Consider the following 17,862-nt stretch of genomic DNA (forward strand, 5'->3'; position numbering starts at 1 on the left):
TAAGAGCCAGAATTTAATGGCATTTTTGTTTCTTTTTGCATGGTTTGAATGTTTTGGTCTAATTCTTTAGACATTAAAGGATAGCCTTACCTTTTGACTGTATAGTGTAGGTGCATTTCATGTAGATAAACCTGAGCATTGAATAGAAGTATAATTTAAGCAGGAGCAGAGAATGTACAGTAGAAATTAAAGGGGACAATTAGCTTTGAAAAGTGTTAGCAGGATGCATTTAAATGCTATTCTCATTCCTGTCCATTAAAATGATTTAAGTATTGATCTTTAGAGTCACTATATTCAGAGTTGTGTAAAGTATGAGTCAGCAGGGAAGCAAAAAGAACTGCACAATATGTTGGTTTTAAAGCAGAACTTGCTGAGCGCCACATATGGAAACGAACCATAAAAAATAGTGTTTTGAATGACCACAAACTTCTCGGTGCTGCTGCCTCGGAGGTGTGAATGAGGAAACTATCCTGCTGTTATTCATAATTAATGCTAACGCTTCCTCATTTAACTTTTCAAATTAAGAGTTGGCCTTCGTGTCCAGGGATGTGGATGTGAAGATGTTGTCAAATATACAAAACAACTCCAGCAATTACACTTTTTTTTTTTTTTTGTTGTTGTTGTTGCAGATTATCGGGCTGTTAAATGTATTCACACCACAGAAGACACTGGAGGAATTCCAAGATGTGTGAGTATCAGCGAGTCAAATCGCAGCTGCTCAAATCAATACAGGATACAGAACGCCGGGGGCTTAGATGATCTTTTTGGGGGCTTAGCCGGATCTCTTGTTGTGCCTCACGTTAAATACTTCAGGGAAATGATGCTTTATAGTCAGTGGGATGTCAGGTGTGCACATTTTATGGTGAATATTAGAAAAGCACAGACTGAATCAGCTGGTGACAGGAATGAACCAGTTTTCAGGCTGATTGGCCACAATCTGTCACCAGCCTGACACTCACCTGTCAAGAGCTGTAGCTATACTATATATATGTGCCATGTATGCATGCACTTTAGTTGCCCTGAATGTGTTTCGAAGTTGACAAGATGTCCGTGTAAGTAGCTGTAAAATCAGAGGGGAATGCTGGGATGTGGGGGAAGTGATGGTTACCAAGAGTATGATGGGAACGAACATGATTAATGCCATCCTTTTGAAGCCCAGAGTGTGTATACACATAGATGTGTGTGTGTGTGTTTGTGTCTACTCTGCTGTGTTTGCCTGATTGGAGCTAAAAAGGAAACTGGACAAATCGTAGCCAGAGGGTAGCGGGGCCATCGCAGAGTTGGAGGATGAACACTGCATTTGCTTTGGTGTTTGTTTACTTGAATGTATACCGGCACATACATATGTGTACCCATACTATTGGTAATGCATTGTAGCCAGTTTCAGTATTTTATAAGCTGTGTGCAAGCACAAGTTCTGCTTTGTAAATGATCGTTCTCACGCAAAGATGTTGCTTTGTTTTTTGTTGTTGTTGTAACAAAAAAAAAAAAATCTGTCAGCGGTTTCTTACTCCATGTAGTGACTGATGATGTAACAGCTGACAACTGTGATAACATCATCACTGTTTGGAGGAGATACCGTACTGTCACTTCCAAAATGCCAGGCAAATTAAAGCTGATTGGGTGAGAGAATCTCACACTTTAATGTAGCTTCATATTCTATTGGCATGTAGGAAACGTAATACAGAGTCAGGCGCGTGCACATGCTGCATCTATACACTGTAATACACCCACTGAAACAAACATAAAAAGCCCCTGTGTTTGTTTGTCTCTCCCTGTGTGCTTATTTGAACCTCTTTCCTTGCAGGTATCTAGTAATGGAACTGATGGATGCCAACCTCTGTCAGGTGATTCAGATGGAGCTGGACCACGAGAGGCTGTCGTACCTGCTCTACCAGATGTTATGTGGAATCAAACATCTGCACGCCGCAGGGATCATACACAGGGTAAGCCATACCAGGCGGGCCATATATGCAGCTGTACAGATGTGACTGGGAGCAGTTGCAAGCTGAAGCTTACACTGAGTTAAGTCCGTGTTTTTATGAATTTAAAGTTTCACATTAGAAAGGAAAAATATGAGACTACTGAAAGATATCGAAGTTTAGTAGTGAAAACACAGTAGGGTGGTTGGAGGAAGGCAGTGACGGTGGTACGTTTTTGCTGACCAGTTGTGCAAACCAATGCTTAAATCATCTCTAAGTAAAATGTGATGTAATTTAACTTCCTGCCATGATATACACTATAGATGGCAAGCTTGTGGGCTAAGCTTTATGGGTTCTTGCAGCTTCTTTAGTGTGCAGACATAAAAGTGGAACCTTCCAGCCCGTCCACTGGATAAGTTTGCCTGCTAAAATGTCAAGGCGCTCTTTTAAAGCTGCAGTTGACTGGATCTCATTGCATTTACATTTACTGACGTTTCTAACATGAAAGCACCAGATAACACAATCACACATTTACAGGTTGCAGTGGAGACACACACTGCACACTTGTCGTTACCTTGAAACATCACACACAGAATGACAGTACACATCCTGAGGCATCAACAGCTGTATGAATAGGTTTTTCATATGGACACACTTACACAGAGTGACTGGCAGCCTCCTGTCAATCACCCTCAGAGAGATGTGCTCCAGTAGATTAGCAGAGCTCCTCTTGCTCTGCCAGCCAGAACTAATTGAACCGCAGGCGGAGCTAACCAGCCTCGCTCACACTGGCACAGCTTGGCACGCGAAGCTTTCATCAGGTGAACAGATGCAACGTGAGTCACGGATCGCCAGAGATCGTGCTCTCGTTTTTTGGGGGCATTGTCTCAGTGATCAGAGCTCTCTGGTCTGTTTCAGCTGCTCAGAAGCTACCTATGGAGGTGGCAGTATGACTGACTGTGGTTTAGCCCTCCAGTCTGATGTTCTTATGATTAACAAGTGATGATAATTATTATCAGGAGGATTTTCAGCTGTAGCGCATTAAAGGTTTCCTGAAATTAGCGTTTGCCAGTGAGTACCCTTCAGGTGTAGTCTGTTTATTCTCTTCTCAAAACCAGACGAGGCTCATTAAGATGTTATCAGATTAGCCTGCATGTAAATAAGATTGAAAGGGGGAAATTATTGCAGTAAATCACCTGGCATATGGCCAGGTTATAGCCATAGGCAATGAGTCTTTATCGCAGGATTGCTTATAGTTCCTCTCGATTCTGTCGGGTTAGCTTCAGAAGAGAGGAGACACCCTTGAGCAGATGGGCTGTTTTTTAAGTTCTTGTAAGGAAGCATTGCCAAAAAAAAGCACACAGGGAAATGAACACACTGAACTCAAGAGAACAGATAAACAAGGATGAAATGGTGTAACCAAACAAAACAAAGACTTTGTGGTTACAGTGATTCATCATCCTCTCGGTGGGTATCAGCTTTTCATTTAGTAGAGGAGAGAATGATCGCCTCTTCTGAGGGAAAACAAACCCTGATATTTGAGCCCCATTACACCAGCGACTGTGTTTCCCATATATAGACATTTCTAGGAATATTTGTCCCCGCACCAAAAAAAAGTCTCCTTGCAAAGTGAGTTTGATTTTCAGTCAAGTCTTTTAGTTGTCTTTTGTGAAATGTTTAATCTATGTCAGGTTGTAACTTTTGCGGTGGTGTTGTGTTTGAACAGGATCTGAAACCCAGCAACATCGTTGTAAAGTCCGACTGCACACTGAAGATTCTGGACTTTGGTTTGGCCCGGACGGCCGCCACTGGTCTCCTCATGACGCCCTACGTGGTGACGCGTTACTACCGCGCCCCTGAAGTCATCCTGGGAATGGGCTACCAGGCCAACGGTAAGTGCAGGAAGTGGATGAAGCGGCTTCTTGACAGCGACCGGCTAATGAGGAGCTGCTGCCTGGCCTGCTGCATGGCCCTCACCCCCTGAGATGTTTCAGGATCACTTCCCAAACACTCTCTCCCACACACAGGCACACACTCCCTTTTCCTGTAAAGGTTACGCTCAGGGGGGGGAGTTGGCATGTGTGGCATCGGTGCTTTGTGGGGAACTTCCTGTCTGAGGACTGTGGTGCCCAGCAGTGTTTTAGCATGTGTTTGATGTTTTATTAACAGGTTGCCTGAGCTCAGCTCAGCTAAGCCAAAAAGTAAACCTCAGTATGAATACAGGCACTAATGCATGCTTCAGCAGTTTCACCGTGCACCCCTGCTTGAAACACATCACAGTTTGAGCAAGGCAGTCTGAAGCGCAGAAGTTGACGTATGGTATAATATGTCATATTGATCCATTAGATGCCAGAGCACCAATATCATATAGTTGAGCAGAAAGATTAGTAGAGGACTAGGAGGACTGTGCTGTGAATTAGTGCAGCCCAAAGCTAGCAGAGATGAAACAAAGCATAAGAGATGTACTGCGATATGTGATTAAAACCTATCACCACTAAAACCTCAGTTCTGTATATAGATAAAAATCTATAACAGTGCAGTAAAAGCTAGGGAGACGCATTGGGTGCAGCTGTGGTGCCGGTGGTTTGTGTTAGATGAGTATTTCCTTTTAAGAAGATGGCCTTGTTGTGGGAAGTCTGAGATTCTCTGCTGTGATTGTGTGAGACATTGACATTATCAGCACTGAGCTGCAGACACTGTAAGGTGAATGCCAGCACAGCTCATTAGGTTACCGTAATACTGGACATAAAATGTATAGAGAAGCCCACGAGTGGAACAGTTTTGTTATAATGTTCTGTCCCAGTAAGGAAATAAAGACTGAATTCATTGGCTAATAACATGCTGAGAGTCAGGTGGAAGCAAAAACACTAAATGTAATTGGAGAGCTGCACTGTTTGTTTGTTACTTTTTAAAATTCTGTTGATTTAAAGTGTACATATTGCCCTAGAGCACAGGTGCAGGTAGTACAAGTCCCCTCTCAAAAAACAATTAGAGGGTCTCATAAAAACTAATGCTCATCAGAAACACTGACCTGATTCTTTTTTTTTTTTTCCTGCTGACTTGTTGCATCTTTCTTTCTTATTTTATTTCATTGTTTTGGGTTATTCTCTTCTCCCTCCTTTGATGCTGCGCATATGTAGTGGATATTTGGGCTGTGGGCTGCATTATGGCAGAAATGGTTCGCCACAAAATCCTTTTTCCAGGAAGGGATTGTATCCTTGAGCTGCTTGTAGCAGTGTCTGGCATTTCATGTGAAATGAAGATGGCCTCAAAACAGTCACCTTTTCAGATCTTCTTTTGTTTCCTGATTTTTATTTTTTGTTATTTTTCTTTCTCATCAAATACATCGCAGCTATAGAAATTCTGTTTCTTGGATTTGCCTGACACCTTGACTTGCAGCCGCCCACCTGCTCTTCCTGCAGATCCACTGGCTCGACTCCCTCCTCACTCACTCGAGCAGCAACACTGTTGCTTCGAGCACCATGACTGTCACATGAAAGACCTGAAATAGAATTAATAGTTTGCTCTGCCATAGCTGAGAAGTGAACTGCATAAAATGCCCTCCAGTATCCTCGAACTGCTTAGCGTATGGCTTTTGTTGTAATGTGAAAGAAAAATTCTTAATCTAAAATTTAACACAAAAAAATGATTTCTTGGCATCATTAGATGACACTTTCCAGCTTAAGTTGCAGCGAGGATACAGAGAACATTAAATTGCATTTTTGCAAAAAAACAAAGTTCTCATAAATGTTAAAAGTCATGGTCTGAAGGAGAAGTAAACATACATTTTTGCAGCTATGATGGAGACAAACGCCTGTTAAACACTGATCCAGGTGTGAGAGTGCTCTCAGATGCATGCAGGTCATTTTGCGTCATGTGTCACCTTGCACGAACATCATCGTGTTTATGGATTATAATTTCCCCTCTCCTCCTGTTCTTATTTTCATTTTTGTTTTCCATTTGGTTTTCAGTCCTGCATGCTAATTCGGTGGTTGTCATTTCATTTTTCAGTTGATGTCTGGTCTGTTGGCTGTATCATGGCTGAAATGGTCCGGGGTAGTGTGTTGTTTCCAGGCACTGATCGTATCCTTAAGTTGAACCTCCATCCAAACCCCCGTCCTCCTCAAACGACCGTTGTCCCATCCTCTGTCTGACATCTTGTTCATATCTTTGCACACAAAAGGGGGGAAAAAAACCTGCCAAAACTTCTGTTTAATGAGCGATGACGACATTGCGCTCAGGGTCGACATTCATCACGCGCAGTGGCAGAGCTGGAAGAATTGTAGCCATCTTTCATGGCAAATGCTGGCTTCTTACAGCAGGCAAAGTACAAGTTTAATTATGTGGTGACAAGAATAATGGCTCCAATCTATTTAGGTGACCCAGTAAGTCTTATTACACCAAGGTTAGCACTTCTATTATGCTGTATCAGACCCTGTTCAATATAAATGGTTATAACAAGAAAGTAAACATGCACTGCAACCCTATTTGATCCCACTAGAGAAATTGTGAAGCAGTGGAGGGAAAGAATACAGGCATTTTATGCCCTGATTCAAAAAGGTCCCTATATAACAACATATTGTTAAAGAGCTCCTTTGTTTAGTAGTTCTGGGTTTTTATTAATGGGCTGATCATGATGTCACCGACTAGTTCCTAGTCTTAAACTTCAATACGACATTAGAATTTCATCATCTAGGTGCATTCACTATCAGTCCGCAGTTGCTAGAATATCCTAAACAATCCTGCTTTCTGACACTTAAAGTAACAAAAATTCACATAATGGACTTAAAGTTTTATTCAGACTAAGTGACTGAGCCCATAAGATCAGGAAAGTATTTACCGAGGTAAATACAAACTTTTACTACAAACTTTCAAACAAGGCTTTTTGCAAACACCAGTATCGCCCCCCCGTTGGACACTAGAGAGAATGCTGGTTTTAGGCCCTCCCCAATTGGTTTTAGTTTAAGATCCAAAAGCCAGCTCCACCTTTTATGTGAAAAAAAGGCCACTCTGTAGCTTTGTGTCAATGCCATCCTCTTTAAATTAAGTCAAGGATGATATTGTCAATTGATTTGTTTTTATCGGATCTTTTTAGCAGTGTAGGGTGTTTGGTTGAAAACATGGCTTAAAGGCTAGCTTCCTCATTAGCTTACTACTAGGATGCTAGCAGTCGGTAGCTTCGATTTGTCTTTATGCAAATTATTTACATTCACAAAAGCTGCTAAACAACAGACTAAAGGATAAAGAAAAAAAAAATCAATCATAGCAAATGTACTTTGGCATTAGGAACTTAACAACCAGAGCTTTTTGTTTTCTCAAGGCTAGGTTTCTCCTTCTGTTTGTTCATTCATGTTTGAGGATGAACAAAGATGTGAACAAGCAGTCTGAATGTTATCTGTCCTTACATGTGTGTGACTTGTATTTCCAACATCTGGATGTCTTACAGGTGAACCTCACATTGCTTCACTTGACGTCTAGCTATGCAGAGTGCAGATGTTTGAAATATGTGTGTGTATTATTTTTTTCAGATTGTGTGTATCCCACTCAGCCCATCCTAACAGGTTTCTACAGGAATAATGTGCAAACGAAAATCGTTTAGTTTCCAAGCTGTGTTGTAGCTATTTGTGGTTGTAGTTATTTGCTTTCGTTCTTTTTTTGTTTTGTTTTGTTTTGTTTTGTTTGAGCTTTCTTTATCAGCTCAGTATTTGGGGAACATGTCCAAACCAGATCAAACATTCCTCAAACTTCTCTCAAACTGGAGCATCTTGTTTTCCAATCCAGCCGTACGCTTTTCTTAACACTATAACCAAAAGATATTGACCAGTGGAACAAGGTGATCGAGCAGCTGGGGACGCCATCTCAGGAGTTCCTGATGAAGCTCAACCAGTCCGTGAGGACCTATGTGGAGAACCGGCCACGGTATGCTGGCTACAGCTTCGAGAAGCTCTTCCCTGATGTCCTGTTTCCTGCAGACTCTGAGCACAATAAACTGAAAGGTAGGGGTGTCTTGTAAATTCTTACTCAAGCATAAGAAGGTAATGAGTGTTGAAACAGTTTTGGTGGATGGTTGTTAGTAGGAGCAATGAGGCAGTCATTAGTTATGCCACAGTGTGTTTCAGTTTTACTGCTTGAAACCACTGCTGTAAAGCTGTGTTGTTCTTTTTTTAATGTAGAATTTATCATCTGTGACCTTTTTAGAGTTTTTTTTTTTTTTTTGGGGGGGGGTTGTTTTTGCATTTGGAAGTGTAACAAATGAGTCCGTGGGTAGTCAGTGAGTACACATTCAAGGACGTATAGATATGAAGCAAAAACACCACATGTGCTTTGGGTTTGCAACCTAACAAATATCTGCTGACAGCAAAGCCAAAGCAAGATCACTGCTCGGCGGCAGTCTTTGCTTAACCACTTATTCTAGAAGCCGGCAGCACCAAAGTTGTTTCTTCTGTGAAGAGGAATTCACCTCAAGCGTGTCTTTCTCTGTAAATGGAGAGGTGGTGACAGGAACACTCACAGTGAGTGCCACAGAGCTGTTGTAAGATGTCGCAAAAAAAAAAGTCGTTCTTTTTCAGTCCTTGTTACTTCACAGAGGTAGGAACATGTGATGACAGTGTGTTCCCCCCTCAAGTTCTCTGCTTTAACAACATCAATTAGCTGTGATGACTCACTCTGTCAGGTTTCATACAGAATGTGAAACAATGTGTGATAATCAGGGCGGATGTCCTTGACAGGCTCAAATGGAGACAAAAGTGGATACATGTTCTCTGTTGAAAAGGCAAAAACCTCGGTGAGTTTCCCATCTTGGATAGCATCGGGGAGCAGTGTTTTGAAAGCTGGCTTTATTTGTTCTAAAGGCTTTGTGCAGTTTTTTTTCTAGTTTAAGGTCTGTGTGAGTCAGTGTCAAAACCCTAAAATAGACATCACAGGTACAAACCTCTGAGTGAGCAAATAAGCTCTAACCATGTACTGTTCAGACTTTTTGCTTGGGAGGGGTAGCCAGTCACAAGAAAGTTTAATTCTCTCAGTCATACAGGATTGGTTCATGACTTCCTATTAACCTCCGTTAGTTTAGGGTAGAATATGCATTCCCTGGGTAAAAATGGTCACAAAGACTACGCTGCACCAAAAACCACCTTGTGATTGCTTTGATTGCTAGTAGATTGGCACAGTCGCCCATGGTTTGATGCCCAAACTTGCTAGCCAATCAACAAGCAGTAGTGAAACTTGAAAAAGTGTGGTGCAGAGAATTTTAGAGAATTTAAAGTTGTCTTACTGCTGAGATCAACCAATGACACAGCTTTTACTCTGAAGCTGAAGGTGCTCTGTTTCTGATTGGCATCTCACTCTTCAGTTTCACTGCTGCTTAGCAACTAGTTGGTGAATGTTTGCAAACAAGTTGGCAACAACGAGCAAACTCCTGTAATCCTTCACGATTAGTAGATTACAAGTGACCTCTGTGTGACTAGTCTCTATGGGAGTGAGGCCTTAACTTAAAAAGGAATGGTCAGTGTGATTCAGATAGAGGCAAACTTAGGGTCACAGAATAAGATAAATGGGGATTAATCTCAACTGTGAACCCCCAACCAATTTTGGCAGATGGCCTCCCTTTACCTGAGCTTGGTTCTGCTGGAGGTTTCTTCCTTTTTAAAGAGTTTTTCTTTCCCACTGTCACCACCTGCTCGCTCATAGGGGGTTGTCTGATTGTTGGGGTTTTCTCACTACTATTGAAGGGATCTCATAATATAAAGAATATTGAAGGGACTGTTGTGATTTGACGCTGTATTAGGAAAGAAAATGGGTCTGAAAATATACATTTGGAGCTGAATATAAGCAGAATTTTTCCTTTATGGAAAAACAGGACTTTATAAGTGGTACCACGAAAATTATGTTATGAATTTTTTCCCTTCCTCATGGATACTCATTCGTTTACATTTCAAAGCGGTTGCTGCCTACATTGTTTCCTGCACCAACATCCCATCTCAACAAGAAATGCATCTCATCAACCAAGCCGCACACTCCTACATATTTTTTATGTTCAATTATTTCCTTTCAGCGAGCCAAGCCCGTGACCTCCTATCAAAGATGCTGGTAATAGATGCATCAAAGCGGATCTCAGTGGATGAGGCTCTCCAGCACCCCTATATCAACGTGTGGTACGACCCAACTGAGGTGGAGGCAGTAAGTACTTGAGTTTCGTGTATTTTCATTGCATTCCTGTTTGAGTGATAATCACATGGAAGTGATTATCACTGCTAATAGCATCTATGTTCATTGATTATGGCAATCACACCTGAGCTCTACCCATTTCAGACCTCTTAAAAAATCCTTAATGTGCAACATCAAAGCCGCTCTAAGTGTAATATAATTTGCTTTAGGCTGGAATATAACCCTCATATTGAATAGCTGATGGGAAAATTCGATTTAAGGGTCTTTTGAAGTTTAGCAGGAATGCCGCAATGTAGCTTTTCTCTGTAGAACATTGAAAATTTTCCTGTAAAACAAGTGAAAAGGTAAAGTTTAACACCTTTCAAATGCCATTTTAAGCTCCCTTTTCTGTCTCAACACTACAGACTGTAAAGCTGTGTCTTTGTGCTTCAGTCTCTAAAATTGAGATGGTGACAAATGTGAAGCCTCTCCTTGGAAACGCTGTGACTCAGCCAGTGCAGATTGATTTTTGACTGCGTTTTGGCAGATTGGGAAATGAGGCGAATTGTTGCTTTTTCCTCCTCTCCCCTGCCTCCTGTGGATTCCTCAGAGCTGACGGTGCATCCTTGAAAAGTGCAGATTTATACACAACTGCACTAACTCATGAGCTTGTTTGTTTGCTTGTGGCTGATGGGTCAGATGGGTTTGAGTCTCAGTGACCTCTGACCTCATGGTCAGAGGTCAGGTTTTATGAAAACCTTGTGAACACTTGAAGAAGGTGATGTAGTAATACCATAGGTGTGTCTAAAAGGAGGCTGAGGGATACCGCTTGTAGTCGCCAGTATTTTTCAACTCGGGATTCACTGAGTCTGAGACATCCTCATGCACCTGCTGTATGTGAATGACTTCTGTAAATTTGACCTCTGGTTTGGTAACACTCATAAATCAGAGGCTACTAGCGTCGGCGTTTGTCTCTTAAAGAGGCAGCATCAGCATCTTCTCTTTGCTCTGTTAAATGTTAGAAAAGGGAGAGGTTTAAGCTATGGCCTGAGTCTATAATGTGTGCGGATGTGATATGAATGTGTGACCATTTGGTAAAAAGACACATTATTCTGTTTTTCTTTCCAGCCACCACCGGTGATCACAGACAAGCAGCTGGATGAGCGGGAGCACACAGTGGAGGAATGGAAAGGTAGGAAGGATCCTCTCCTCTCCTGTCATAAGTACTTAGCCGTTTACAGGGTGATGCATAAGGTTGGTCTAGCTTTGTGCTTCACAGCCTGTGGGACATTTAATCTTTGTTCTGGAAGGGAGTTGCATGTTTTCCTCTGCACAGTCTGTCAGAAACCATAAATGCTCCAGTGTCAGACACGTAGTCCTCATTTTCTGCTGAAAATAACTCTGTGTCCAAAGCAGCATATTTCCCCCGTTGGTCCCCTCGGCCAGAACATCAGAGCTTTACCGGCTTGGGAGAAAGATAGAGAAGAGGGAAAAGCTAATTTTCATTGGTGTATAAATGCAGATTTACATTTGGTTTTTGTTTAGTCTAAGTCTGCAAAATGAACGAAAGCTTTCAAAATTAGTGCAGTTCATTCTTCACGGTTACTTTACAATCCCCGTCATCTGTTTTTAGTCACAAATACTAAGGTGTGCAAACCTGCATCACCTTCCTGCTGGGTCTTTATTAACATAACTGTTCCTTTAATGTGAAAATGGTAAATTTAAAGCCTGTTTGCTTCATTCACAAAAATACATATTCCTGGATGATGATGCTTGGAAGCCTTGTGGGTAGAAAATGAAGCGTATGCTGAGGTGCTAAATGCTAGAGTTGCTTTATACTGGTGAGAAAATACCCACAGGCTACCATGTTAAAATGCTCATCTTATGCATACAGGTTCAGTTCTCTCTAGCTAATTTGTCCTTAATGACAAACGTTTGATTTTAGTGGTGTTAAGCCTTAAGGATGAATGGGTGGGCACAGTGTAAGTGCTGCATTAGCTAACACGACTCTTACATTTAAATACAATCACATCTGTTTTTATGAAACAAAACAAACTGAAAAACAAGCAAAACAAGTTGAACCAGTTTTTCCTTAAACTAATATGCATGTTTTATGATTCAAATTTATTTTAAATGCCGTAAAAACTAAACTGAGTAGCTGTTTTTCTTGTGTCCAGTCACATGTTTAGATTGAGCAAAATGGTGACCTCATCACTTTAGGTTCAGGTTTTTGGAAATATTTGAGCTTTTTTAGATTTTTTTTAATAGTAAAAGAGGCGTTTTCTCCATGTTAGTATTCCTTTGAATATCTTTAAGCTCCCCTGTCCTAGCAGAGCAGTGATAACAACAGGAGGTTCACACCTGAAAGTGTAAATGTGACACACAGATGGCTTGAAGACACACTGTCCCATTTCTGTCTCCTTAGAGTGAAATGTTCCCGTGTAAACTGGGCATTCATTTATTACCATTTTTTAGTCTGAAGCTTTTTGCCAAAAGAAGAAAAACATTTGTGCATGACCTCATCTTAAAACTGTCTTTCACCCTTTTTTTCTTCTTCAGTTTTTAAAGTGATCTGAATAAATGGCTTTCATTGTGTTTGTTACAGAGTTGATATATAAAGAAGTGCTAGACTGGGAAGAAAGGACGAAGAACGGCGTCATCAGGGGACAGCCGGCGTCCATAGGTTGGTGGACTTTGCTATGTGAGAGAAGGTTTTAAAATGAGTTTGTAATGGAAGAGGTGAATATGTTTGCACTGCACAAGACGTCTGCGCATGATCACGGCTGCTGCACTATATTGCAAGTGATTGTAATGTATCTGAGACAAAGATGCTTTTCTTCAGATAACATTTGCAGCGCTTTGATTTCATTTCCGTAATCGCTCTAATGGAGTAGATGCGAACAGCGTTGGCCCTGACGTGACCCGCGCTCACATTTGTGTTAATTTATTTATTATTTCGGTGAATCTTCAAAGTCGTGTAGATAAACCGGATACATTCAGGCATTTATACGGCATGTGGTTCAGAATGAATCCACTCGTTGGTTTGTCAAATGTAAAAACCAGCCTTCACCATCCCGTGTCTTTATTAGATCAGCTGCTAAAGCACAATGCTGTTCCGTGACTGACCACAGGCCCATCCCTGCTTCTCATAGCACAGGTGCAGCAGTGAGCAGCAGCCCCCAGCAGCACCACCAGCACCATCCCTCCACTTCTTCCTCCACCTCCGCCAACGATGTCTCCTCAATGTCCACCGACCCGACCCTGACCGACACCGACAGCAGCCTGGAGACGGCGGGCCCTGCCGCCGCCGCTGCTACAGCCTCCGGCCCAATGGGCTGCTGCAGATGACTATCGCCTACACCTGGTTCTGGGCTGGGCCACACCACCTGGTCACATCCAAGACCACCAGCCCGACACCGGCCCCTAGACCCACCCGCTGTGTTTGCCTCCCCTCCGTGCTCGTCTTCAGTAGTGTAGCTTTAACTAGCTAGCTGTTTGAAACATTTCTGAAAGGACAGATCTTTTTCTTTTTTAATGAAAGCTGTAGTCTTTTTCTTTTCTTCTTTTCTTTTTTAAAAAAAAAACAAACAAAATTAGGATTTCTTTTCAGTTGAGTCCTAGCTGTAATTTATTGTGGAATTTCTTAATTTTTCAGAAACCTGAGATGATCAGAGAATTTTTATCATTTCACTATATTCCGGTTTGTATGAGCCAACAGTGAAAATTTAAAGAAATATCTGTAAAATGTTTCAATGTGATTTTTTTTTTTTCCACTTGTTAAGCTACTGCTTTTACAATTTGCCATATACGTGTAGATTGAGTTTGTACAGATTTTATTGTAGATGTAGTTTTACTCTTCGATACAAGTTTGCAGTGAGCCATTGAAAACCTAATTTAATTGACAAACTTTGTCTTAGCACTCCCCCCGTTTCTATTCTCTCTCCCATAATGTGGATATTAGATCATATGTATATCCTTTTATTTGAACTCTTTTGAGTCAGTACTACATTCTTCATTGTAAATTTTAACTTTAACGAAAGCTTTATAATCAACGTATTTTTCCCATCATTTAAAAATGCTGACATTTTCTCACCATGTGATTGATTTTTTTTTTTTTTTTTTAACCTCTTACTACAGGATTGGTTATGGCACAGTTAGGTCCTGCAGGATATCCTCTTGATGACTGTCTTCTGTATTATTTTTAAGTGCTTTTAAAGTACCTCTTATCTGCAGATGGCTGTGCGACACGTTGGAAGTAGATAGGCGGAATAGTTTCGGTATCAATTCAGGACTTCAGAATGTTCTTCATCGTGCTTCGGGAGGTTTTTGTAAGACGTAGAGTAGTTTGAGGTTGTGAAGTCGGCGATGGCGTAAGTGGAATGTGTTTCGGTCAAGTAGGGCGACGTGATATTCGAGAACGCATGCGAACGTGTTGATATTTGGCATCTCGGAGCGACAGCGGTTAGGTGTAAAAGGTGTGTGCCTCCTTACTCTCAGATCCCGTTATTAGTAATGTGTTTTTGTTTTTAATTTTCAAATTTTTTTTCGTAATAATCAGCGAACACTTTGCGAACTAGACTTGCCTGTAACTATGGCTCAAACGAACTATCTCTATATAACCTAGCAGCACAAAAACCAGAGTCAAAAGAAACAAATTTTTTCTTACTGTATGCAATAATAGCGTCCTGTTTTAAGTGTATATGATTTTTGTGTTGAAAGGAAAAGTGCCTGTTGTTTGTCATTCATTCCTGAGTGCGTGTAGGAGGGAGCATTTTATCCGTCAGCTTCTGGATAACAACAGTAGTTTCCATGTCAGAGCGGTGACGTGCGAGGGGAGGTCGTAGTTCTCACGAGCGTGTTGTATATTTTTCTACTTGTTTTGGTTTTGGACTGTTGAGCAAGAGACTGCGGTGTCTTGCAGGAGAGGGTGGTGGTGACGTATGCATTGAGGTGCTTATGCATTTGTTGGAGTCATTTCAGAAGAAGAGGCAGTTTTATCAAGGTCTTTCATCAAAGTAAAAAGAAGTGTTTCTTTGCAGTGACAGCAACCAACATATAGAATAATGACAATTTTTATACATGTAATTTTCTTTAAGTAGTTCATTTAATTTGTTGACTGATGGACAGAAAAATTAAGTGCTGGATCAAACTATATGAGCAAACTCTGCGACTGAATTCATGCTAGTATTTTAAAAAGCTTTGGATAAAGTTTAATATTAGAAAGGCAGATTGACACTAGTAGAAAGGCAGAGCCATGCAGCCACATCCACAGCGCACATAACACTTGTATTAACTGAAAAAAAATGTCCTTGCCATATTGAATCAGCTAGCCATATTAGCTTATTTTCTTGCAGCAAATCTGCCTGCCACCAAATGTTTGCATAATATTTATTTATGTGATGCGCTCTCACGTGGATCGTGGATGCTGACAGCAGAGGAGTACATGCTACAGTGCTAGGATTGTGAAATTGTGTAAGACAACACCGTCTGCATCCTGTTGTTTTCAGTGGTGACATTATCTTTAGACTGTAGCATACACTGTAGCTCCACTCAGGCAACTTCTCTGCCAGATATTTAACCATTTATTAACGGCATGATTTCTCAAATATTAACACCACTGAGGGCCTTGTCGGTGTCAGGTTCTGAATTCGCACCCTATTCATGTTATTGATCTATAACAACTAGTAACTTTACATCTAGTGGTTTTTACTCAATCAGGTTGAACCATAAAATATGTCTAAATAGCTGAAAAATTATCTATAGTAAAATTAACGTAAACGCCTAATATTGCACCAGTCTGTGATGGCTAATGCTCGCTAATAGTCCTAAGCTGGACATATTACATAAGCCAGCTAGTTATCCAAAACCTTATCAGATCCAAACTTATCAGATCAACAGTCACACATTATTCAAAACAGATTTTCCCAAAGGGTGGCATGTTTTCTTTCCTGAGCTAGCATGTAATTTATTAGCGAAACAACTGTTGGTTTTGTTTTTTTTGGGGTTTTTTTTTGTCATGTTACTAGCTTCGCTGGTGTCATTTAGCTGCACAGCCAATAGTATTTCATATATCAGCAGACAAACATGGCTATCACTTAGCTGCACAGTTGTTAATATTTTACATTACAAAGCAAAAGCTGGCCCTATCAGTGAGCTACAGGACAGTTAGCATCCAAAATGGCAGCCTGGTGTTAGCTTAATATCTGGTGTGTTAAGAGGCAAATGTTAGCGTTTACACTGAGCTACACTGTATTAAAGTATAAAAGATGGACACAGTCTCTGTGATGATGTCTACATAAAAACAGGAAAGTGTTTACTGAGGTCAGAGCAGAGTGCTGTTTCTCCAAGCTTTATTTTTAATAGCCGACTCGTGGCTATTAAAAAGATTGCAAGTTTAAGGACAAAGTACAGCGTTAGCAGCTGTGGAGCTTCACCCATACAGCACAACAAAATCAACCTGCAGTCATTTAGTTTCTAACTAAATGTTGTAAACTAAAAATTGATTTTTTTAAATGACACAGTTAATGCAGAGAAGCAGTGGTATGCATCAAATTGTCATATTAGCTGAAAAGAAAGATGATGTTCTGTAAAGTGCTCTTAATTTTCTTAGCCCATCGGTAGGAACAAATAATTGGAGTATTTTCTTCTTCTGAGGTTGTTGTTGTTTTTGTCATTATTACATCTCTCAACCACTTTCATTCTGATTCAAGTCAGCTTTGATGAACTACCTCACGCTGAATTTCTGCCTGTTCTTGCATATAGTCGCCTGCAGAATTAGCTATCGAAGACATGTGAATAACAGATTCCATTATTTATTTATTTGAAAGTGTACTATTTGTCGGTTTCAACAGACTTCTAGTTTTGTACATTATGTATACTTCACCTAGAAGTAAGAGAATTGTTATATGTATATTTTTTTTTTTGTTGTTTTCTTTTTGTTTTTGAACTAAATGTGCAATACCTTCAGCAAACTGTGCGAGTAGTATGTGATGGGCCTAGCCTTTGTTAGCTGTCTCCTGAAGGTAAAGAAAATGTTTGGTACTGTCAATCCATGTTTTGATTTTGTTTTTTTTTGTTTTTTTTAAAATGAATAAGATCAGTTTTTATTTCTGTGACTTGTTTATAGTCAAAATGTTACGTATTTGGTCTTACCCGTCAAAAAACAAAGAAACAAAGAAAGTCTTTCACCTAGAGTTTGATGCAGAGACCGAAAGTTCTTTGACTCACACATGGGTGACAGATTTTTGATTTGGGGACATGCTTAGAATAATATTGTTAAGAAACTCACACAAAAAATGAGTCAATACCTACGAGAATTCATTATATGTATGGTGCTGGTTTGTAATGTTTGCTAGTGAATCCAGCCATGCAAGTAGTTTTAAGATTTCCTGGATCTGCGACACCCAAAAAACCGCAACCCACAAAGAAGTGCACTACTAGAATACATGCATTGGGATCTGATGATGCCACCTCTTAAAAACTCAAAAACGGAAAAAAAATGAAAAAAATAAAATATACTGCAAATAAAACAAATACACTTTGATTCATTCATTGTATGTCTGTGTCTGTGAATAAAGACAAATGCAGTTCTTAAGGGTACTCGCGGTAAATCCCTGCATTTAAATCCTCCCAGAAGTAACTAATACTATCAACAGAATATGTATATTCGGTATAATCTTTATTTAATTGTGAAAGTCATTAAAGACACATTTTGCCTGGAAAGGGGTGATACAGAAAGTGGTCTTGGGCTAAAAAAAAAAAAAAAAAAAAAAAAATCAAACATTTCAACATACCACCT

The 17,862-nt window shown here is 40.4% G+C and overlaps 1 protein-coding gene across 5 annotated transcripts in view; it reads left to right on the plus strand.

Moving 5' to 3' along the window:
• mapk8b (mitogen-activated protein kinase 8b) overlaps nucleotides 1–17,563 on the plus strand; it is a 31,562-nt gene extending 13,999 nt beyond the window's left edge. For 2 of the 5 annotated variants that reach the window (XM_040023114.1, XM_040023116.1), the window contains exons 4-12: nucleotides 630–688; nucleotides 1,808–1,946; nucleotides 3,649–3,814; nucleotides 5,934–6,005; nucleotides 7,736–7,918; nucleotides 9,973–10,097; nucleotides 11,193–11,256; nucleotides 12,670–12,747; nucleotides 13,222–17,563. In XM_040023114.1, coding sequence (XP_039879048.1) covers nucleotides 630–688; nucleotides 1,808–1,946; nucleotides 3,649–3,814; nucleotides 5,934–6,005; nucleotides 7,736–7,918; nucleotides 9,973–10,097; nucleotides 11,193–11,256; nucleotides 12,670–12,747; nucleotides 13,222–13,412 — 1,077 coding nt within the window. In that variant the 3' untranslated portion in view covers nucleotides 13,413–17,563. Of the gene's footprint in view, nucleotides 1–629; nucleotides 689–1,807; nucleotides 1,947–3,648; nucleotides 3,815–5,062; nucleotides 6,006–7,735; nucleotides 7,919–9,972; nucleotides 10,098–11,192; nucleotides 11,257–12,669; nucleotides 12,748–13,216 lie in introns of those variants that run through there. The other 3 variants (XM_040023115.1, XM_040023117.1, XR_005694698.1) reach the window with 3 other exon arrangements.
• The last annotated feature ends 299 nt before the right edge of the window (nucleotides 17,564–17,862 follow it).

This window comes from Simochromis diagramma, unplaced genomic scaffold (assembly GCF_900408965.1).
Source record: "Simochromis diagramma unplaced genomic scaffold, fSimDia1.1 OVJJ01000208.1, whole genome shotgun sequence".
Classification (NCBI taxonomy): domain Eukaryota; kingdom Metazoa; phylum Chordata; class Actinopteri; order Cichliformes; family Cichlidae; genus Simochromis; species Simochromis diagramma.